Source organism: Hyalella azteca, unplaced genomic scaffold, assembly GCF_000764305.2.
Source record: "Hyalella azteca isolate HAZT.00-mixed unplaced genomic scaffold, Hazt_2.0.2 contig5528, whole genome shotgun sequence".
Classification (NCBI taxonomy): domain Eukaryota; kingdom Metazoa; phylum Arthropoda; class Malacostraca; order Amphipoda; family Hyalellidae; genus Hyalella; species Hyalella azteca.
Genome location: NW_025935716.1, coordinates 22,930 through 45,852, shown reverse-complemented (window position 1 = coordinate 45,852; position 22,923 = coordinate 22,930). Strand labels below are relative to the sequence as shown.

The 22,923-nt window shown below is 39.7% G+C and overlaps 1 protein-coding gene across 6 annotated transcripts in view; it reads left to right on the top strand.

Moving 5' to 3' along the window:
- The window catches only part of LOC108682041, a 131,451-nt gene that overhangs the window by 103,971 nt on the left and 4,557 nt on the right, over window positions 1–22,923 (top strand). For 5 of the 6 annotated variants that reach the window (XM_047880513.1, XM_047880512.1, XM_047880514.1 and 2 more), the window contains 12 exons: window positions 1,443–1,612; window positions 2,026–2,160; window positions 2,390–3,820; window positions 4,019–5,458; window positions 5,739–5,901; window positions 6,483–6,648; window positions 17,401–17,606; window positions 17,981–18,168; window positions 19,059–19,162; window positions 20,161–20,302; window positions 21,885–22,084; window positions 22,558–22,710. In XM_047880513.1, the coding sequence (XP_047736469.1) occupies window positions 1,443–1,612; window positions 2,026–2,160; window positions 2,390–3,820; window positions 4,019–5,458; window positions 5,739–5,901; window positions 6,483–6,648; window positions 17,401–17,606; window positions 17,981–18,168; window positions 19,059–19,162; window positions 20,161–20,302; window positions 21,885–22,084; window positions 22,558–22,710 (4,498 nt within the window). The remainder of the gene's footprint in view (window positions 1–1,442; window positions 1,613–2,025; window positions 2,161–2,389; window positions 3,821–4,018; window positions 5,459–5,738; window positions 5,902–6,482; window positions 6,649–17,400; window positions 17,607–17,980; window positions 18,169–19,058; window positions 19,163–20,160; window positions 20,303–21,884; window positions 22,085–22,557; window positions 22,711–22,923) is intronic. The other variant, XM_047880515.1, reaches the window with a different exon arrangement.

The window sequence follows — 22,923 nt, the reverse complement described above, 5'->3', positions numbered from 1 at the left end:
TTCAAAGTTTACCCAAGACCGAAATTTGCAAATTTGTTCAATCGTTCGCTGTTCCGTGTTTGCGCGAAGCCGAGAAACGATATACATTTCAATTTTCCGACACTAGATTATATCAATTATAAGTTTCCTTTACCTCGTCAGTTACTAGAATATTTTGCAGTTAAATATTTTGCAGTTAAATATTTTGCAGTCAGTTACATTGCTACTATAGCCTAGTCATTAAATAGAGATGTGATTTAATCCCGCATATATTAATTCAATGCTTACAGACAACTGCACTTGTTCACAACAGAGATCAGATGTTAACATTAGTTCAGATATAATTTCCTTCAATTCTATTATTAAATACTTTGATCTCACGTGTAAAAATCCATGCCATTCGGCAAAATAGGTTGAGTTCTATGGAGCATAAAATGATATTAGCAACTTCAAACACGATCCTGATAGTTATGTAATCTCCATTTATATTCCTGTATTATGATTATACTCTACTCGTAATTTATTATGGTGATATCCATTCCTATATATACTACGTTATGCTTCTATACTATTAATTGTCTATTGTGGTCACTAGTCCTATATTCTATGCTCTCCTACTACTATTACCACAAATTAAATAGTATTACTATTAATAATGAACAATTACCGCTAAATAGTGACTACCACTAAATTATTACTTGAATACTTGGCTGTGGTATTTACCTATCAAGTCTAGGGAAACAGGTCTTGATCTTATTTTTTTTTTAGCTTGTAACTTTATGCATATCCTAGATCATATGCCTCCTTCTCGCATTACTTGCCCAGCCACCACCTCGTATATTGTTAGATAAGGCCCTTTTTTAATAATAATAATGATAATTTTTTCGCATGACCCAGATATTGATGAACATTACAATGTATTCTCGATCGTTAATACTATTTTCGTTATTCCGGTAGGAATAGTGGCAAGAATTTTGTTTTGTAGCGTTTGAAAGCACCGCGTGTGAGACGGCTGGTAGGATCGAGTACAGAAATGTTTACAGTTGATAGACGCGTGCTACAAGATGTTTGTTTGACGTGCGCTACAACACATTTGGATGTTTGGCGTCCGCTACAACACATTTGTATGTTTGTCGTCCGCTACAACACATTTGTATGTTTGGCGTCCGCTACTACATATGTTTGTATCCCCGCTAGTTCTGTTTTCAGCGCCATGTAGCAGGCCTCTTTCTTTTTAGGGCTCAGCCCTCGCGTTTGTTTGCAAATTTTTTTATTATTTAAAGGTTAATACCGAATTTCGGTTCGTTTAGAGACAGAGAGAATAGAGAACATTACGAAAAATTCCCAGAATCATTCCGTTTGTGAGGAAGCTTTATGATCACGATCTTAATTCGAATACTTTTTTCTAACAAATGTAAATAATAAAAGATAACTCGAATTTATATTCGCGCTTGTTACCACAGACCCTCAGGAGTGTGCCCCCTGCCCCCCCACGATCATCGGGGCATTCACCCCCCTGACAGTGAGGGAGCGCGCGAGGGCAAGATTTAGGGCCATCGTTACTGGCCACCCGCGGCCAGCCATCACATGGCAGCTTGATGGACAGCCCATCGTGTCCTCCAAGTCTGTCCAGGTATAGCGGAAGCATTTAAAGGAACATTTAAAGGAACCTAACATGAAATTAAAATTTTATAGCGATTGAACTTGGTTTCTTTGTAGAACAAAATAGCGAAAAAGTCCTTCTAACATTAATAAAAGGGAAAAATACGAACAATAACATCAATTTGGATCGTGAGGCTGAATAAAATCTTTTTCGAAATCGATCAACGTTGTGCTTGCTCCTATGATTTATAAAATAAGGATTCAATAAACTCTTGATTGAGCTTTTTGTTTAAAAACTAATTAAGAGACTTTTGTGGCACTTCATTTGTGAAAGAACTTCAGTATTGACGAGAACATCTAAATAGCTGAATAAGCTATAATTTTCCTAAGTTACTTACAGTTATATGAATGATTGATGACTATATTCTGCCCTGCTGGCACCAGATCACATGTCACGAGTCCGAAGAAGGCTTAGTGGTTTACTTGAGCTTCCCGAGCGCTGGTGTTGGTGACAGCGGCACCATCAGCCTCACAGCAACCAACGTTGCCGGCACACAAACTCTCCTCACTAGCCTCATAGTGAGTACCAACGTCGCAGGTACCCTCCTCACTAGCCTCATAGTGAGTACCAACGTCGCAGGTACCCTCCTCACTAGCCTCATAGTGAGTACCAACGTCGCAGGTACCCTCCTCACTAGCCTCATAGTGAGGAGAGTCTAATTTCTTGTAATACCAGGTAATAAATTATTTTATATGCTGTATAATTATTTTTGTAAAGTAATAACACTGTAAACATTTTGCCATGCAGGTGATTCCTGAAACCGACGCCGAGAGGCCGCGAACATCGAACGCCAGCCGATCTTTGGCCGAAAAAACTGAGCCTCCGTCGAGCCAAAGTCGAAATGTTCTCAGGACCGCCAACCCTACAGACGCAAGGAAGTCTCGGTCTCCTATTAAGCAAAAGACCCTAAGCATTAAATCTAAGCCTACCGCCTCCAAACTAAACGAAAATAATCGCTTGGTTTCCGTTACAACCAATAAGGAATCATCTTCTCAGAAGAGTGCAAGTCATTCATCTACTGAGCAGTCTAGTCCGCAGTCTCCGTCACCTCGAGCCAGTATAACGCGCACTCCATCACCTCATCTAACGTACCAATTTAAGTCATTGTCAGCCTCCACATCTAGAAGTTCAATAAAATCGCGATCAACATCACCGGTTTGCATAACGACTCGACTCTGTCGTCTTGAATCGTTGAAGAACGACTATAATTTTGATTATAATGACGACCTTAGGTTCAAATCTACGGTACGACGGTTTAGTCAAGAAATTGAGGCATTGAGTGCGAATGGATCACAGGAATCTTCTAAAATCAAATCTGGTTGCCAGTCTCCTACGGATATCGACAACGGTGCAGCGAATTTAAGAGGACGCCCACCCATCGCTAAATCTTACAGCAAATCTACCGTGGTGTCTCGCACTCAATCTAATCACTTATCTCGGTCAGTTTCTCCTTCATCAATCAAATCAATCTCACCTTCTACAACCTCTTCTGAACTTAGAGGGTTGAAGTTGGGTGCAGGGTTAGATTTGGGTGCATCAAAGTCGTCAGCGTCTACCAAAAAGCCGTCTCAGGGTAACACGTCGGCAGCAAAATCTTCTTCTGGACCTTCGACGACATCTCCGCTCTCTCGGCCGTCCTCGTCCCCCTCACCCACACACGCCATTTCTCCTCGTGTCAACGCCTCAAAAGTCCTTCTAGCAAAGTCGGTGGTTCAGAGATCTCAATCTCTCAAAACCCCCCTAAGGAGTTCAACCAATCCTGAGCAGCGGAAACTGGCTGCAAAATACTCGTTCCGAGCCGCTTCTCTCGAATCACGACCAGAACGAATTATCCAGCCTCTTCAAAAGAAGAGTGTAGAGACGAAGAAATCTACCGAGATTGTTACTGGAGAAAAACAAGAAACTACAACACGTATATCGACAACTGGTGAACCCTTAAAATTAAATTGCAATGACTCTTGTCCAAAGAAAACTGTTCTTAAAGCTAAGCCGAAATCTCCGTTAAATGGAATAGCTGCTTCTTCCGCGTCTCCAAAAGAAACCATAAAACTTGGATGCGGCTCTTTCAACACAACAAAAGCTGAAACTCGCAGTAAATCGTCGCCTAGTCGTGGAGCCGAAAGAATGGCTACCGCTCTCCCCCCAAATAATCTCACATCTGTAGATGCAAAATCGAAGGTAAGGAATGTTCTCGTATTTTTTTGCATTGTAATTACTCATTACTAGCTAATCATACTCAATACCTATTTTATTAAAATGAGTGTTGGTTTGTCTTCTTAAATAAATAAACCTGTAATGAGTGTGTTTTTAACCGAATTACTATCGCATTGGATTTTTTTCTCGTACCTCATTTTTAATTTTTTTTTTCTTTTTCAGCGTCCTCCGTCCCCAAATTTGGTTCCTGAATCCAAAACCGCAAATAAACTTACCGTGACTACCTCTCATAAAAATATTACTGGGGCAGCTAGCCGCGATGCCACGCCTAATTCAAAAAATAATTCTAGAGTTAGTGCTCTCAGAGATAAATTTAACGAAAACTCAAGTAATTCAACAAAGAAAGTATCAGCCAATTCCCCTGCCGTACCTCGAACATTTTTAAGAAAGGTTAAGATAGAGAACTCGCAGGGAACATTCTCTGCTTCACATAGTGCAGAAGATAAACCGATTTCCACTCCTCTCTCGATATCTAGAAATATAAGCGCACCTGAAATTGAAACTAAATTGCAGTTAGCTAGATCTAGTTCACCTAAATATTCCAAAAGTAATTCGTACAATAAATGCATAAACTCGCCAAGGAACTCAACTAAAGGTGGCACTCGGGTCGCCGACATTTCCTCTAAATTTCGTGTCAACAAAATTGAATCGACCACTCATCAAAATTCTACCAACAACGACAAAATTATTTCCCATTCACCGGAAAATTCAGAGGGGATTGTCACGAGACGTGTATCAGGTTCTATTGACCATCAGAATGATAGTCAAATCGTTGATGAAGTTACCTATGAGCCACTTCTATCAACGCGTAAAACTAAATTAAGTAAACTTGGTCCTTCGTTTACTAATCGTGTTTCTAGTACTGAATTAGAGCTTATTAAACCAAAAACCATCATTGATTCAACGCCCTCTTCAATCGCCACTTCTACTGAACAAGAAGAAACCTCTACCACCAAAGGTTTACCGACGAAACCTAGGCCTTCTTCTTTAATTTTGATATCCCATTCACGGCCTAAAAGCTCATCTATGCGAGCTAGCAGTGGAGATATTGAAGTACAGCAAACTACCATGACTAAAGATGATTCCATGCCTTTAAACACAAGCACTGATCCTGCATCTCAATCGCGAAAATCATCCTTGACCACTCCACCCAAGCCCACTCTTTCATCGCATACTAAACAATTTGAGATCAAACCTCGAGAGTGTAAAGCTGACGAAGCAAGCGTGGAGTGCTCCCCTACTAAAGCCTTGCCTCCTTCACCTCAACCTTCAGCTAGAAGGGAAAATGTGGTTTTACGATTGTCAAGTATCAGTTCTGTTCGTTCAACCGTTTCATCTCATTTGAAATTAGAGTGTGACGACAGTGACGGGGAAAATGATACAGAGACAGTATTGAAAATATTGGAAAGACACATTTCCGCTACTACTGAGGGTGAGAGACTACCTCTTGATGGACATTCTCAGGTAAAAGACGAAGATGACGAAGAAGGAGCCCAGATCACTTCGGGCCCAGACGATGTGATCGTCATCAAAGGCCAGTCTGCCACCCTCGCAATCCGCTACTGCGGCAACCCGGAGCCCGAGGTCACTTGGCTGAAAAAGGTATAACTTTGACCCCTAAGAGAATTCATTCCTCATAGTATCGCTTCTTTCCTTGTCTCAATTTTTCATAATTAATGTTTATTTGCATTACAATTCAGTGTTGGATATAAATTATCTTTCGGATCGAAAATGTTATAATTAACTTGAAACGTTAAAGACCGCGGCAATGTTGGTTTGTATGTGGAATCTGTAATTTAACAGACATAGAGATGCATTTAACGATATAACAGACGACGCAATATTCTCACATGATGTAATAACAAAAAGCTTTTAAACTCAGGACCAGATTCTGAAAGACGACGGTCGGTACACGGTCGATACAAGCAACGGACGCTCGTCTCTGTCCATCCACAATGTAACGGCCGACGACAGCGCAAAGTACACGGTCGTCGTCCGCAACTGCATCAGCGCGCACGCCGGCTTTGCCTCGCTCTCCGTAGAAGGTAGATGAATGTTATGGGATACGGGAAAATTCTGTAGATAATTTCATCATATAAAGCCTGCTTATACGGATATAATAAACCGTTTGCTCTGCTTTTTCTGTCTGAAGTTAAGGTAATGGTTGCTAGGGTTAGTAGATGAAGAATCTACTCGTATCTAAAGGCTTGGCTGCGGGGATTACAGCCAGTGGACAGAGATATTATTTGTGTCGTCTGTGTAAAGTTCCTTTTAGTAAGACCTGTGCTATGCATGTAGTACCACATGTGCCTTGTAGTATCTTCTCTGTCTTGTAGTTCCACTTGTCCACCTGTGACTTGTCGAGTACCACTTCCGACTTGTCGAATACCACTTGTGACTATATTGTCACTTTTTATCGTGTTTGTCATGCATTAAAACGCATGTATTGTCGTGTTTGCCATGCATTATAACGCGTGTATTGTCATGTTTGACGTGCAGTATAACGCATGTATTGTCATGTTTGCCATCATACATTATAACGCATGTATTGTCATGTTTGCCATGCATTATAACGCATGTATTGTCATGTTTGCCATGCATTATAACGCATGTATTGTCTCATCAGACGTGCCGCAAGCGCCCGCGGCACAGCCTAACCTGAGCGAGGTGGGCGCGGGCTGCGTGACGCTGTCCTGGTACGGCCCTGCCTACGACGGGGGGTCAGTCGTCACGGGCTACACGGTCCAGACCAGGAAGGTCGGACAGGTGCTGTGGACGTCGCTCGTCGAGAAGTACGTTCAAATATTAGATTAATCCAAGTTAAACTACAAATTAAATTACTAATTAAATGAAATTCATTTCGTTTAATTAGTTATTAAACGTCGAGAAGTACGTTCAAATATTAGATAATTCAAGATAAACTACAAATTATATTACTAATTAAATGAAATTCATTTCGTTTAATTAGTTATTAAACGTCGAGAAGTACGTTCAAATATTAGATAATTCAAGATAAACTACAAATTAAATTACTAATTAAACGAAACCGTGGTTCAAGAGGAAGTGTATTGTTGAGTTAATAAAGATTGACATGAATTAATTAATTTCTGATAAAGTTCGTAAGGAGGCGTGTTGAAATTGTTAACATAATGGTATTTCTCAGATGGTTCTCATAGTAGCCTTGTATTATTCTGAAATTATTTCAACACAGAGGGCTGATGACGAAAATGTTGCCTCGTTATTTTTCTGATGCTACCTTATATGGCACTGGGAACATATCCACAGCTGTTATAGCTTGAATTTGTTCATGTGTAGTTTAAAAAGATGGCATAAGCCGTATTTTTTTAATCACTTTATGTATTTATGAAAAATTTTACCCACGGTATGGATTGATAGTCGTTGACTTTTCATCACTCTTTTCTTATCACCCTCAACGAATCGGTTATCCTATTTCAGTAGTGTTATCTCGATTCAGTATTAAAAACACTTTATGTGTGATTGGAAGATATTTATATAGTTTCAGCATATTCGTATTTTCATTTTTAGTTTGCATAATTGTTTGTTATAAATGTAAATGTCACAGGACTTCTTACATTTCTTCTTAAAATCACTTGACAGCTTAAATCGCAAGTCTATCAAAAATTTAAAAGCAAAGAAAATAGCCAGAAAATTCACCATTTCTTAAAAAGGAAAACGTTTCGGAGACCAGCTCCATCATCAGTTCAAAACCTAAAACACAGGTACAAACAATTAGCAATAAATTCACATTGATGCATAAATCGTCAAATGAGAAACAAACAAGAATGAAGCAAACACGGGCACAAATCTATCTATTTACAATTTCGAGGGGGATATGAACTATTAGCGGCATTTAAAATAGGCTTTTGTTTAAAAATATAAAGGGACTCTAGAATTCGCAAGTCGGAAACACCGGTCGTGGAGGCTAAAATTCGAAAATACTATCGGACACTGGGACGTTGCACTGCTCGGCATGGACGCGTACTGCTGAATGTGGGGGATGCGCAAGCAGGTTTCCTGTTCTAAAACTCCTTCCTTTATGCTCCGCCAGCCTAGTATAAAAGTTGCGAGATGTCATACCGACATACGCAGATGCGATCAAAATACGGTGAAGATGGATGCCAGTGTTTTAGAAAGTACTGTGATCTTCACCGAAAGTCGGCCAAGACTTCTTTAGACATAAACTTTTTGGTTAAGTGCAAAGTTTACGGTGTTTTCCCTAAGTTTTTAAGGTTCAGACTTTACAAACGTTGTTTGCATACCTCGTCATTTTACAAGTCATGGCAGAACAAGCTCCTTTGCAAGGAACTATCGTCCAAGAAGAAAACCTTGAAAATTTTAACCGTTTTGATCACTGACAGTGAAGCTCGGGTTGGGAATTTATTTTCCATCCTTGATGCCTACGCAATCCGTCAGCATGTCAGACGTCTAACCGAAGCATTCAAGAATACTACTAGTCAGACCCATCATAAGAAACTTAGCAACCTCGGGATCCATAATGAAATCCATCCTTGTAACCCTGATAAAGTAGTTTTCAATTTTAGTTCATACAACTTGGAACCTCGAACCAAATTCTTGCTGGCTTTCGGGCTTGATTTTTGTCTGCCTGTTTTTAAATTAGACTTCTATAAATACTTTTTAGCCTTTGAAAGACTTGCTCTTAGCATAAGAAATGTTTCTATTGCCAATCGTCCTGAATTTCTGGGCAACTTGCAAAGCCTAGCTTACCGTCATTTTACGGCTTTAAATCTTATAAAATTTTCTCATCAGTTTTCCAACCCCGTGACACCCTTCTGTTGAAGGACTTGGCCAAAAATAAGGACCTAATCATTTGTAAGCCAGATAAGGGCAAGGGCGTTGTATTAGTTGACCGTAATCGTTACCACAGTAGCCTTTCTACTCTCATTACAGACCCTTCTAAATATATCGAAATTACGGATCCAATTGCTAAAACAGTCCTGAAGATTGAGGACAAAATTAATAATTTCCTAAGAAAACTTAAAGATTCTGCTGCACTTTCATCTGAAAATTACTTCAAACTTTATGCATCTGGCTCTTCCCCTGGTATTTTGTATGGCTTACCCAAAATTCATAAACCAGATTTCGCATTGAAATTTCAATTCCGCCCAATCTTTGCTGTTACAATACTCCGAGCTTCAAACTTGCTAAATTTTTAGTTCCCGTTTTGAACTGTCTCACCACCAATCAGTATACGGTAGACAACACTTGCATGTTCGTGGATCGCTTGAAAAAATAATTCTCTAATGTTCAGGACTTGACTATGGCTTCTTTTGATGTAGAAAATTTGTTTACCAATATACCCCTCCATGAAACTATCGATATAAGTTCTTTGTTTAAAAGTGTCAATGACTGTGTCATGGGTTTGAACCGCAACTGTTTTAAATCTCTTCTTGAATTATCTGTTTTAAACTCAGTTTTTGTATTTGCTGGCAAATTTTATAGACAAATTGATGGTTTGGGCATGGATCTTACTCTCGGCCCTACTTTTGCAAACATTTTTATGTGTTGTCACGAGGCTACATGGCTGGCTAATTGTCCTCTTGATTTTAAGCCTCTATTATATAACCGGTATGTCGATGGCACTTTTTTGATTTTCAAGCATCCCTCACATGTAGGCCTCTTTTTTGATTATCTTAATCTCCAGCACAAGTCCATCAAGTTTACCATGGAGCTAGAATCTAACAATAGTCTATCTTTTCTTGATTGCAATGTCACAAAATCAAATGGACGTTTTCAGACCTCTGTTTACCGAAAATCAACGTTTATCGGTTTATGCACCAGCTTCTTCTGCTTTTGTTCATTTCGTTTCAAATTAAATGGTATTCGAACGTTAATAAACCGAGGCTTTCGTATCTGCTCAACTTTCCATACTATGCACTCTGAATTTTAATTTTTACGCAGTACGTTTTCACTTAATGGGTTTCCGTCGCAATTCGTATATACTCAAATTAAGAAATTTTTGTCTAAGCAATATTATGAGGTTGTTTCAGAACGTGACCATAGGAATGCTGTTTATTGGTCATTTCCTTACTTTGGCCCCGCTTCTGAGTCTATGGCTAAAGAGTTGAAAGGTTTGTTCTCTAAATACCTCCCAAATGTAAATCTTCATGTATTGCTGGTGAATAATTTTAAAATCAGTTCTTTTTGCAAGTTCTTGTCAGTTCTTGTCATTAAAAAAGGAGAAATTCTCGCAGTGACTTGTATTCTACCAGCTTTGGTTATTGGATGCTTCTATTATCTCACTCTGGACTTTTGTCTTAGCGTTTTCCTAGCGACATTCTAACTCTATTTCTCACGTGTCTTTGATCAATTTGCTGAAAATGGAAGCAAAACAGCTAATTCTTTATTTAGAATTATTCTTCCCAAGTGTTTGTTGTCAATTTGAAGTATTCAATTCTCCGTTTATTTTAAAAGCATACGTGCGTCTGATTTGTTGTCATTTCGTAGTAGCTGAGTGACTAAAATGTAACGTGGTTCTTGATTGATCGGTTTCTTACTGAAAAATTTGGTAAATGTTACAACTTCTGAATGTGTTTTATCAGATTTATAGTTTTTTTACTTGCCTCCACCATTAGCAGCTCAAGTTGCTGAAATTTTTTTTGTACATATAGCTAACTCAATTATTTTATTATATTTTGATGGGTTCGTTTATGGTACTTCACAATCAAGTAATGAATTTCATATTTATTCTTCAGCTCATTGTTAACACAGTTGCTAATTCAGGCACTTGAGTTGCGCTACTGCGGCGTCATGCAGCAAAATAAAGCAAATTATATTGTGATTTAATTTAATTTTTAATACAGGGAATTGCATTCCTTCTTAAAATGAATTTGTTTTATTTGAAACTATTTGCGTTTGTAGGATGAAATTCGTAGACTTAATTCATTACATTTACTTTTGATTTTTTTTAAGGAATTCTAGAGCCACTCCAGCAGTAAAAGTCTCTTCTGGAAATCTCGTTTGTCACCACGAGTTGCCATATTTTGACGGCAACAAATTTGCGTCAAAATTTTCTGACTGGTAGAAGTATTTAATGTGTCCGTAGATTTAACGTATGTTTAAGAACGCTTCTGAGGACCTATATATCCTTACAAATATATACCTATAAGTAATTTAAGTTGGAATGCACGTAAAACATGATTGTGCTCTAAAATTGTATTTATTTCAAGTCAGTAGTAAATTCTCTCTACTGAGATATTGTTGTCTCATGAATCCGGTTTCCATTTTTAGGACGAAATTATTCTTCTTGGCAGTTAATTGGTTTTAATACAATGTTCAATTGCCTATTTCTCGGGAGAAAAAATCCAACTATCTCGCCATTCTGAGCGTGGCTCAGGATTGCTTTGATTACATTCAAGAATATTCGTTGTTCTGCAATTATTGTAATTTTACTGATTAATATCGCATTTTGTCCTAAATTCAATTATTGAGCAAATCACCTGTCCACTTACGAACATTTTATTTTCCTTGAAGCGTGTTTGGAATTTTGTAGCTATTGGCTTAATTGTTGTAGGTATAATAATTGATGAAATCATTTACTTAGAAAATCATCCAAGGTTTTAAATTGTTGAATTGAGAAACGTTGGTTACTTGTACCTGTACTACAGATGTTAATTGTTGTACCGATGAAGCTTCTTTATTTTGATTATGTATATAATTTATGTATGATTATATAATTCCTATAATTATAATTCTTTATGATTATGTATATAATTCCGCTTATGGCTTGTTATCTCTTAGCTCTGTCACTTTCATGAGTTTAAATCTGAGTTAACTGATGCTCAGGCGCTCTGCTGCTTATTTAGATTTTTTTCATGCGTCTGTGCTTGACAGGCAGATTTAAATTGTCGAGTTCGTCAAACCATTTTTGAATGTGACATTGATTTGAAAATGATCGTTGGTCGGTTGACTTATTTCAAGTTCAATGTTTTGAGAGGCTTTTTCGAGCTCCTCGAAAGGTTTTGTCGAGTCGTTCTTGGAAAATATATTCACAGTTATCGTTAGATAAAGCAATTTGCTAGCATCTTAGCGGGTAGACGGAACTAATGATTTTTTGGTCGATTTTCTTGACTAGGAGCGGACGGTTAATTTGTTTTGTGGGGCTGTACCACTCTGCTGGCTATATCAACAACGAGCTATTCTTAATCAGGATTTAACGAATATTAGTTTTTGTTCACCACGAGTGCCAAGGATTCTCTGAAATTCAAAGTTTATTCCTATGACGGTCGGTTTGAACATATTGAACTGATGTATGTTCATAGCAACCGTCCGAAATTGGAAAAAAATGTCAAAGAAACAGCCACAAACTTGTCATTGCCTAGAAGAAGCAGAGCCTTTTCTTTATTGCTACAGTACATAACGTCACGTTTCTACGGTACATAGCAAGTCAGTTTGTAAGAAGTCATTTTTATAGCGTTTACGTTATCTTATTATCGTGACGGTATGTATGTTTCAGTGCTGCCAGGTAAAAACGAAATCGTGCACCGAAGTTGCATGATTAGAACTGTTCTCTTCCCCTATGACAACGTTTTGTTATTCTTTCCGAGGGAACTGGTTGCGATATTTTTTTCCGAGGTAATTTGTTGCGATATTCCTTCCTTAATACATTCCTTCCACGTTCTTTTTCGTATATTCGCATTTTTCCAATTAACACAGTTTGCCAATATAATGGAACCGTCATGTATTTCCAGGATGGGGTTGTAATATATGTATAGAGTAATATTTGATTGCACGAATATTGCGAAGCAAGCCTCGTGGCTTGTGTATAAAAAAACTTGTGTTTAATTTCCACATAATGCTGAATAATACTGAAACCGCTGGTGTTAGTTCTGTGATCATTTTGAGGTGCACTCACTGAAGGTGTGGAAGATGAGAAGAAAACGCAGCAATATATTTCTCAACATAAATCAACTTCTGTTGAACTTGCAAGATGCACGTGCAAGAAATAAGTGGAAATGGTAACAAATGAGGAACGGTGTCAGAATCTTTCAACTTCAAGGTAAAAAGTTATAAAATATATTACTAAAAATAAATTTAGTGGGAGTAATTCTGAAGTCTTCAAATGGAAAAGTCGTGCAAAAATATGATAACGAGCGCCCACGAAGTAGAACTGGCGTATTTGTGGAATAAAAATTGACATATTCTGAGAATTGGTTGCCGAAACTTTTTGTTACCTTACGGGTTGACCCGATCATTGAAAGGTTCATCTTTTACCATTGCAGTGAGCTGAATTCCGCCGTCTCGGTGTCACATTACCAGTAAAAATGACCTCTGACACTAGTTGCTTGCACATCTGTGATCTGAAGAACCGTATCCACGTTACGCTTTTCGCCCTCATGTATCTCATCCATCGAATGGCTTTTTGATAACTTCAATCTAAAAATTCGAAAATCATACCGACTTAAATCTACAAATTCGACAATGCACCATCACATGCATCAAATGAGGAACGGTGTCAGAATCTTTCAACTTCAAGGTAAAAAGTTAAAAAATATATTACTAAAAATAAATTTAGTGGGAGTAATTCTGAAGTCTTCAAATGGAAAAGTCGTGCAAAAATATGATAACGAGCGCCCACGAAGTAGAACTGGCGTATTTGTGGAATAAAAATTGACATATTCTGAGAATTGGTTGTCGAAACTTTTTGTTACCTTACGGGTTGACCCGATCATTGAAAGGTTCATCTTTTACCATTGTAGTGAGCTGAATTTCGCCGTCTCGGTGTCACATTACCAGTAAAAATTACCTCTGAAATTAATTGCTTGCACATCTGTGATCTGAAGAACCGTATCCACGTTACGCTTTTCGCCCTCATGTATCTCATCCATCGAACAGCTTTTTGATGTAACTTCAATCTGCAATGCGCCATCATTGCAGATTGAAGTTACATCGACAATGCGCCATCATAAGCATACCTGTCTGGAGGGCAAAGGGAATTTCGACCAGCGAACCGAGCACCCGTACCTTCCTCGCTGTCAACATGCCTGTGTGTGTTCGACCTCGCCAGATGAAGGTGATAGTGTTGAAAGTTTTTTGAAAATGGCAAAGGGAAGTGAAAACTGTCATAGAATGCAATCTGGGAGTAAATACGGTCAACTTTCGGGAATTACAAGTTCAAATAGTCAAGATCTTTTGAAGTAGCTCCGCGATTAAGAAAAATTTCTGGAAAAGTGGCTCCGCGATTAAGAAAAACTTATAGAAAAAGTTGCTTCAACACACCTGACTAAATCTGTGTCAAATGAAGTCTAAACGGATTTTAGTTCCCACAGATCGCGGAGATCTTCTGAAAAGTATTTCCCGCCTCCAGAAACGAACAGCCAGAATGTTTCAACAAAGCTGCGCCCCGCAGCTAATTGGCTAAGATTAATGTACCGAACGAAGCCTCAACTGATGGATTTTCATAAGAAAACGATCCAAGCATCTGGAGGAACGTAAGCACGCTCCAACGAGAGATAAATCTTTCCTTACAATCAAGTGGAAGAAATCGAAGATTCAGTTGAACATGTACATTTTCACCACCCACGCAGTACATGCCACGTGCACGCAGGACCAGAACATGTACAGCAGTAGATTTTTGGGCCGTAAAATCCTGAAAGACAATAGAGTTCACACTCGACTACAAACGAGAGAGAATAAGATCGATCAACCAAGTCGTCGGGACGCAAAACTGTAACGTTTGACATCACTGACTCGAGTCCTTCCTTTGACCGCCGTGCCAGGGAGTCGGGGTCAAGTAGAGCGGCTTCACACCTGCACTTGAGGTCTCAATCTCAACCAGATCTTCAGAGAACTTCAGCTAAATGGCTTTCGTTAATGTAAATGTATTCCGAGTATCAGAAAAAATTTGAGCGAAGGAAGATGACGTTACTCTCCAGCCATAGCGAAAATGGTCGAGACGCCACTAAAATTTTTGACAATCCTTTTGACGCTACTAAAATTTTTTCTCAAAGCAGCGCGCACCGGTCGAAATCATCGTAAGGTACAGAACTTGCGTCGAGCTAGACGAAACGAATTGCTCTCGATGGCTTTCTTGTGCCACTCGCGTTGAAGAATGGAGATTGCGGGTACGTCCTGGCGGAGAAAATGTGTGTGCACTTGTCCGGCCGCATACAGTGCGCTTGTGCCATGGCAGTGTCAGGAGAAACAACATCGTAGCCGCTAACAGCTTGACTAAGAGGAGCAGCGGCCGCAGTATCAGCACATGTTGCGCCGGAAGTTGCATGTGTCACGTGCTGATGGGCACTGAACAGCATGAGTGCTTCTGCGAACATGGCAGTGTCAGGAGAAACAACATCGTAGCCGCTAACAGCTTGACTAAGAGGAGCAGCGGCCGCAGTATCAGCACATGCAGTTGCGCCGGAAAATGCATGTGGGCACTGAAAATGCTGATGGGCACTGAACAGCATGAGTGCTTCTGAGAACACTCGAGTTGCACTGCCTGATAATTAACAATGATAATGGAAAAAATGTCCTTATTTTGTATGTCAGCTTTATCTTGTTAGTAAATTTGATACCCTTATTATTTTGTTCACTATAATATAAATTAAAATAGTGAATTTGAAGTTCATAAAATTTCAGAATTTTCTTTTATGCCATTGAGATTTTGTTCATTTCAGTGTTTTAGTGTTGCAGTTAATTTTTTTTAAATACAGGCTATGGTTCCTCACCTAATAAAATGGTTCAAAAAGCGTGAATAGTTGTGTTGAACAAGATTTGAAAGATCAAGTTAAAATACATGAATTTCAGTCGAGTGCCCACTTTATTTTCACATTAAATCGTGTACACATCAGTTTTAAAATAGATATGTAGTACAAAAATTATGGATAATAGAAGTCTATGAGATAAAACAAGATCACCATCACAGAATAGTCTACACAACAACGTTCTCTAATTTTAATGCTTATTTAATACGTCAATACACATGTACGTCCGTATAAATAGTTCATGGAGACAAGTTATTTAACAAGAACCAGGAACGTTCGCGGGATTGTTTCAAATGAGTTTCACAGTCATTCCGCAACCGCACAAAGAAAACATAAATGAATTGTAAATAGTTTCTAAATTATTATACAGTCGTTCCTGAAATTTTTAGTTTAGTAGCCACATGTTTACTAGTGCTTCAGCTATTTAGCTACCTCGCGCTGAAAGTCAAGATGAACATCACCAACGAGATGGGATGTCTCAATTATTGAGAGTTTTTGGATCAAAAAAATTGTTCACCCACATGGGGCGGAAATTCGCAATTATTGTCCAGCCCTCTGAAGCTGGCGCGAAGAAAGCAGCGTTAGCATCTATCAGTTTTTTTCAAGTATAAAGTTCTAAAGTACATCAGTTCTTTTTTTAAGTATAAAGACACACTTCCTGTTCCTATGCGATCGTCCCTAATTTATCAATATAGTTGTGCGCTATGCGCATTTGAGTATGTCGGTATGACATCTCGCAACTTTTATACTAGGCTGGCGGAGCATAAAGGAAGAGTTTTAGAACAGGAAACCTGCTTGCGCATCCCCCTCATTCAGCAGTACGCGTCCATGCCGAGCAGTGCAACGTCCCAGTGTCCGATAGTGGTTTTCGAATTTTAGCCTCCACGACCGGTGTTTCCGACTTGCGAATTCTAGAGTCCCTTTATATTTTTAAACAAAAGCCTATTTTAAATGCCGCTAATAGTTCATATCCCCTCGAAATTGTAAATAGATAGATTTGTGCCCGTGTTTGCTTTATTCTTGTTTGTTTCTCATTTGACGATTTATGCATCAATGTGAATTTATTGCTAATTGTTTGTACCTGTGTTTTAGGTTTTGAACTGATGATGGAGCTGGTCTCCGAAACGTTTTCCTTTTTAAGAAATGACATTTCTTCTTCTTTTGTCTTTTTGATGAAATCAGTTTACTTCTATTGTAGTTCATTATAATTAGCCTGTCGTGAACACATTTTATTTTAATTCGAGGCATCAATAAACGGCGTTGCGGATCGATGAAGGCTTTCGCTGAAATGATTCCTTTCTTTATCAACAAATAGAATTCGGTTTCTTTAAACCGAAATACGGCAACATGCAACGCCTAGAGTATATACTAATAAATACATGTTTCCTGTAATTATTTTACAGTATTCCCAAGGAAATATTTTATTGGTGTAAAGCAAATTCGTGATCCTCAACAAGCAGTTGTACTAGTCGCCACTAGTTGGCACATTTTAACTCTCTATGACTCGGCCAACATATACATATACTCGCTCCTTCATTCTCGCTCATTGGAATATATAAGAAACTCGTACATAATCGCACTCTCCTAGCATAGTATTCATGCTATGAAACTATAACGCTTTATTGCCTGCAAATATTCGGTTATCTCATGCACAAGCAAGCATCTCGACATTTTTTCCCGATTCGTAATCATACAGGTAGCAGCCAAAGCTCATCATACGCCGCAGATGCCATCGTATAATTGTTTTAGTGTGCTGGGCAGTTGGCACAGCACATCGTACAATTGTTTCATTGTGCTGGGCAGATGGCACAGCACATCGTACAAGGTACTGGACCAGGAGGTGGGCGGCCAGTACGAGTATCGCGTCATGGCTCACAACATCCACGGGGTCTCGGAGCCCTCGAAGCCCTCTCAGCCCATCACCCTGCAGGGCGGACCAGACAAGGAGCTGCAGCGCAACGGCGCCAGGGGCGACGCCCCCCAGCAGGACGACGAGGAGGGAGATGATGGTCAGGACGTGGTGCTTGTTGAGACCATGACGAACATTTCCGCCATGGCGATTATGATAAGGATGGTGGTCATGTTGTGGTGCTGGTTGAGACCATGACGAACATTTCCGCCATGGTGGCGATGATGATGCGGATGGTTGTCATGATGTCTTACTAGTTGAGATTATGACGAAAATTTCCGCTGAGCGATGATGATGAGGATGGTGGTCATGATGTGTTGCTTGTTGAGATTACGACGAACACCGTAAAGTCATTTTCATCCTGTGTTTACAAGTCCATTAACTATTCAATACTATTCGTATATAACTGCATGAATGACGACAGTGCACAATGATCTGGCTAGAAAAGTTATAATTATTTTCTTGAATGATCAGGCATCGCGGACTTCGAGCACTGCGTGGTGGAGGTTGAGAGCGGGGAGGCGTTCTCGGAGTTGTATTCGCTGCACGAGGAGGTGGGCAAAGGCCGATTCGGCATCGTCTATCGATGTACCGACAAGCGCACCAACAAACAGCGAGCTGCCAAGATCATTAAATGCATTCAGGCAAAAGAAAAGGAAAAGGTCAGTGTTTAGTTTGATATCTTCGTTCTTTTGCTTTGGTTACGTTGAGTTTTGAATAACTCTCAGCGAGTAGTTTGTAGTATATTGTCCAAAAGTTTTTATAACCTGCTGCCAACAGCCGACAAATTTCAAGTCGTTGGCCGACAAATTTCAGAGGCAGGGGGAGTTCAATGTTTCATCCTTGACCATTTGTTTTGTCTAACTCGGCCATTTGTATGGTTCACTCAGGCATTTGTATAGGCTCATGCGATCATTTGTATAGGCCCGTGTCGCAATTTGTGTAGGCTGACGCGGCCATTTGTATAGGCTCACGTAGCCATTTGTATAGGCTGAAGCGGCCATTTGTATAGACTCACCTAGCCATTTGTATAGGCTGACGCGGCCATTTGTATAGGCTCACCTAGCCATTTGTATAGGCTCACCTAGCCATTTCTATAGGATGACGCGGCTATTTGTATAGGCTTATGCGACCATATGTGTAGGCTGACGCTGTCATTTGTATAAGCTCTCACGGGTATTTGTATAGGCTCATTCCCGCTTTTGTATAAGTAGCAGATGCGGCCATTTGTATATTTGTATAGGCTGACGCTGTCATTATAGTATAAGCTCTCACGGCCATTTGTATGTGATCATTCCCCTTTCGTATAAGTTGCAGATGCGGCCATTTGTATATTTGGATAGGCTGACGCTGTCATTTTATAAGCTCTCACGGCCATTTTTATGGGATCATTCCTCTTTTATATAAGTTGCAGATGCGGCCATTTGTATATTTGGATAGGCTGACGCTGTCATTTTATAAGCTCTCACGGCCATTTGTATGGGATATTCCCCCTTTTGTATAAGTAGCAGATGCGGCCATTTTTATGTGCTGACGCGGCTCTACTGTGCAGGTGCGTGAGGAGATCTCGATCATGAACGCCCTGCGACACCCCAAGCTGCTGCAGCTAGCCGCCGCCTTTGAGCGCCAGAGAGACGTCGTCATGGTCATGGAGTTGTGAGTTCCGGTTTTTGCGTGTACTCCTTTATAAAAAAATATAACTCAGTACTCACTGCAGTGAGTGACATGAGAGCGCATTTTCTCGTCGACGAAAACGTGACAGATGGACAAAAATGTCACGGACAGACGACGGATGGACAGACAGACGGACATGACGAGCACAATAGCGCATTTTTTCCATAAATGAAAAAATGCGCTAAAAGTTATTATGTTGCATTTCTCGAGAATAACAAGTATTTTGATCATATTTTCATTCCTATAATGTTGCATTTCTCAAGAATAACAAATATATTGATCATATTATAATTCCCTTTACATAATTTCCAAGTTTTGGCTCTAATAGAATCGGCTACGTCTAGAATGAAAAAATGCATACATTTTCCCTTCCGTTCATTTGAAATCCGGCAATATTGTCCGGCATAAATCCGGCCGGATTGTCAAATCCGGCAATATTAAACAGATGGCTTAATTAAATCTGCAAAAGATTTGTGAGATTTGTGATTCTAGGAGTTTCCAATCTTCATATTGTGAATGAGACGGTAACTCTAGTTACCAGAGGCTGTACTATCAAATCGTGCTTAAGTGCACGTAGAAGCTTAATATTATTGTAGTTAGGCAGAAGTTCTTCATTTATGCAGGTTTGATTGAAGAACACAGAATACTTTTTATTAACAATTTTCTTATTGTTTTCAATAAGCCGAACAAAATTTATTCCTGGTGCTTGTAGATCTTGTTTGACTTATTAAAAAAATAATAAGAAAATTGTTTACAAACAGTATGCTATGGTATTATGCTATGGTCTTCAATCAAAACCTGCTCAAAAATAGAAGCTTAAGTACACATAGCGGACGATTTCTCGTCTTGTCGGTTATTGTTGTTTAGCTTCTAAAGCTTTCAGTGATCGGCTTTTTTAGTTAAGAACTCGTAAATATTTTCCAGGTTAAGGAATTTATTAATATTTTATTTGTATTATTTTCCATGTTATGCTCGTGCAGCATCGCGGGGGGTGAGCTGTTCGAGCGCGTCGTGGCCGACGACTTCACGCTGACGGAGCGCGACGTGGTGCTGTTCATGCGGCAGATATGCGAGGGCGTCCAGTACATGCACAACTGTAACATCCTCCACCTCGACCTTAAAGTTAGTATCACCATAACATAACATAACATAACATAGTGATGTCGGCTCTGAAGTGTAGGCCTGATGTGGCCTGTCGCCGATTCTTTTCCATTTCGTGCCTTGTTCATAGATCTAAACTCGTGTCATTTGACCGGATCTTTTCATGACTGGCGATAGTTTGAAGAAGCTACTAGACTTCCACCGGGTTCGATAAGGTGTATAAGGATAAGGTGGTTCATGTATAAATTAACGCAGTTATTCCTTTTCTCCGCAGTGATAAAGGTAACAATGGTAGAGAGCACGAGACCGTAACGGTCTGTAGATAATTCTCTAACAAAATTCGGGGACCACCAATTCTTCGGCCGAATAGTCACTACACTCGGCGCAAAGTTGTTCTGGGTCTGTTGGTCACTCGATCGAAATCAGTTTCTGGTCAGAATCTCCTTTCCGGCATTATAGTCGTCTGAGAGTATGACAAGGGATGGCCGAGCCTATAGTCATATACCGAGCTAGCAAGCTGCCCAGAGGCTGCCCTCCGAACCCTGAGCCGAAGCGGTTAAAGAGAAGCAGATTTATGTGCTCCCCGAGTCCTAGGCGGCCCAAATGCAAGGCTGCTCACGCCTCTAAATTTTATTAGGGTTGATGGAAAGCCTAAAAATGAACTTTGGAGGTAGATGTCAGCTCGTCTCAGGTGATGTCATCCAGTCAGCGTTTGCTGGATGTTCAGAACCTTTCAATTAGCATTGTATCAGTGATCTATCACTCTCTAGTAAAATTCTTTATCATAATTATTGAATAAATCGTGAAGAAATACCAAGTTCCTTCCAGCTGGAAAAACTCGAATTCGTGCTCACTATCACCTCAGCATTAACTTTTTGGACACACAAATATTCCTTTTATTCCTCAGTTCATCTGTAAATTCACTAAAAAAGCTCTAAAAAAATCATAAACTTTAGTACTGAAAAAAAATCTCTTCCATAGTATTAAGACAAGCTAAGACATAGTATTAAGACAAGCTAAGAAATAGTATTAGGACATGCTAAGACATAGTATTAAGACATGCTAAGACATAGTGTTAAGACATGGATAGCATTAAGACATGCTAAGATATAGTATTGAGACATGCTAAGACATAGTATTAAGACATGCTAAAACACAGTATTAAGACATGATAAGACATAGTATAAAGACAAGCTAAGACATAGTATTAAGACATGCTAATACATAGTATTAAGACATGCTAAGACACCGTATTAAGACATGCAAAGACACAGTATTAAGACATGCAAAGACACAGTATTAAGACATGCAAAGACATAGTATTAAGACATGCTAAGACAACGTATTAAGACATGCAAAGACATAGTATTAAGACATGCTAAGACAACGTAGTATTAAGACATGCAAAGACACAGTATTAAGACATGCAAAGACATAGTATTAAGACATGCTAAGACAACGTATTAAGACATGCAAAGACATAGTATTAAGACATGCTAAGACAACGTATTAAGACATGCAAAGACATAGTATTAGGACATGCATAGTATTAATTAAGACATGCTAAGACATGGCTTATAAGACATGCTAACCACCCCCACAGCCCGAGAACATCCTGTGCGTGCGCAAGACGTCGCACAAGATCAAGCTCATCGACTTCGGCCTGGCGCGTCGCTTCGACCCGGCGCAGCCCTGCCGGGTGCTGTTCGGCACTCCCGAGTTCATCGCCCCTGAAATTATCAATTATGAACCCATCTCCTTCGCCTCGGACATGTGGTCTGTCGGTGTCATCTGCTACGTACTGTGAGTACCTAGACACCGCATCATGTCCTTGCCCATTTGTTTGCATCGATGAGCGGCTTGACATCACTTGCTCAGTGAAACGTTCGTTAAGTTTTCCATCTAAATTTGCATAGCATAAGATTTCAACGGTAGCTGTCATTAATTTAATAAATTTAATTAGTTAATTTTATTACTTCGCCTAACGGTGATGTGAAAATTGATTTCAAACTTTTTCACAGATTTCATAATTCATGTATTTAAAAGGTACGAAATGTCTCATTAGTGCTCAGTTTGGCCGTGCTCGCTGGACACTCGTGTATCACTATCTCCTACTCCCGCAGCTTCTATTAATTATAAAGCATTACGCGAACACTTGAATTCCTCAAAGTTTCTGTTCGTTAACCCTCTCAATTTATTCCATATGCCTTGATATTAAATTATTTATATTCTTTAATACAATACCGTACTAATGTTCGTGCGCGGCTTGGATGCAGTTTGTCCGGCTTGTCACCATTCATGGGCGACAACGACGCTGAGACTTTCGCCAACATCACTCGGGCCGAGTTCGACTTTGACGACGACGCGTTCAACCCCATCAGCGACCTGGCCAAAGCCTTCATCACCTCCCTCCTGGTCAACAGAAAGGAGTGAGTAATATGGAAATAGCAAAGTCGCAATAGCGGCCTTCACCCGTTCACCGTGACCATGGGCAAAGCCTTCATCACCTCCCTCCTGGTCAACAGAAAGGAGTGAGTAACATGAACATAGCAAAGTCGCAATAGCGGCCTTCACCCGTTCACCGTGACCATAGGCAAAGCCTTTATCACCTCCCTCCTGGTCAACAGAAAGGAGTGAGTAAC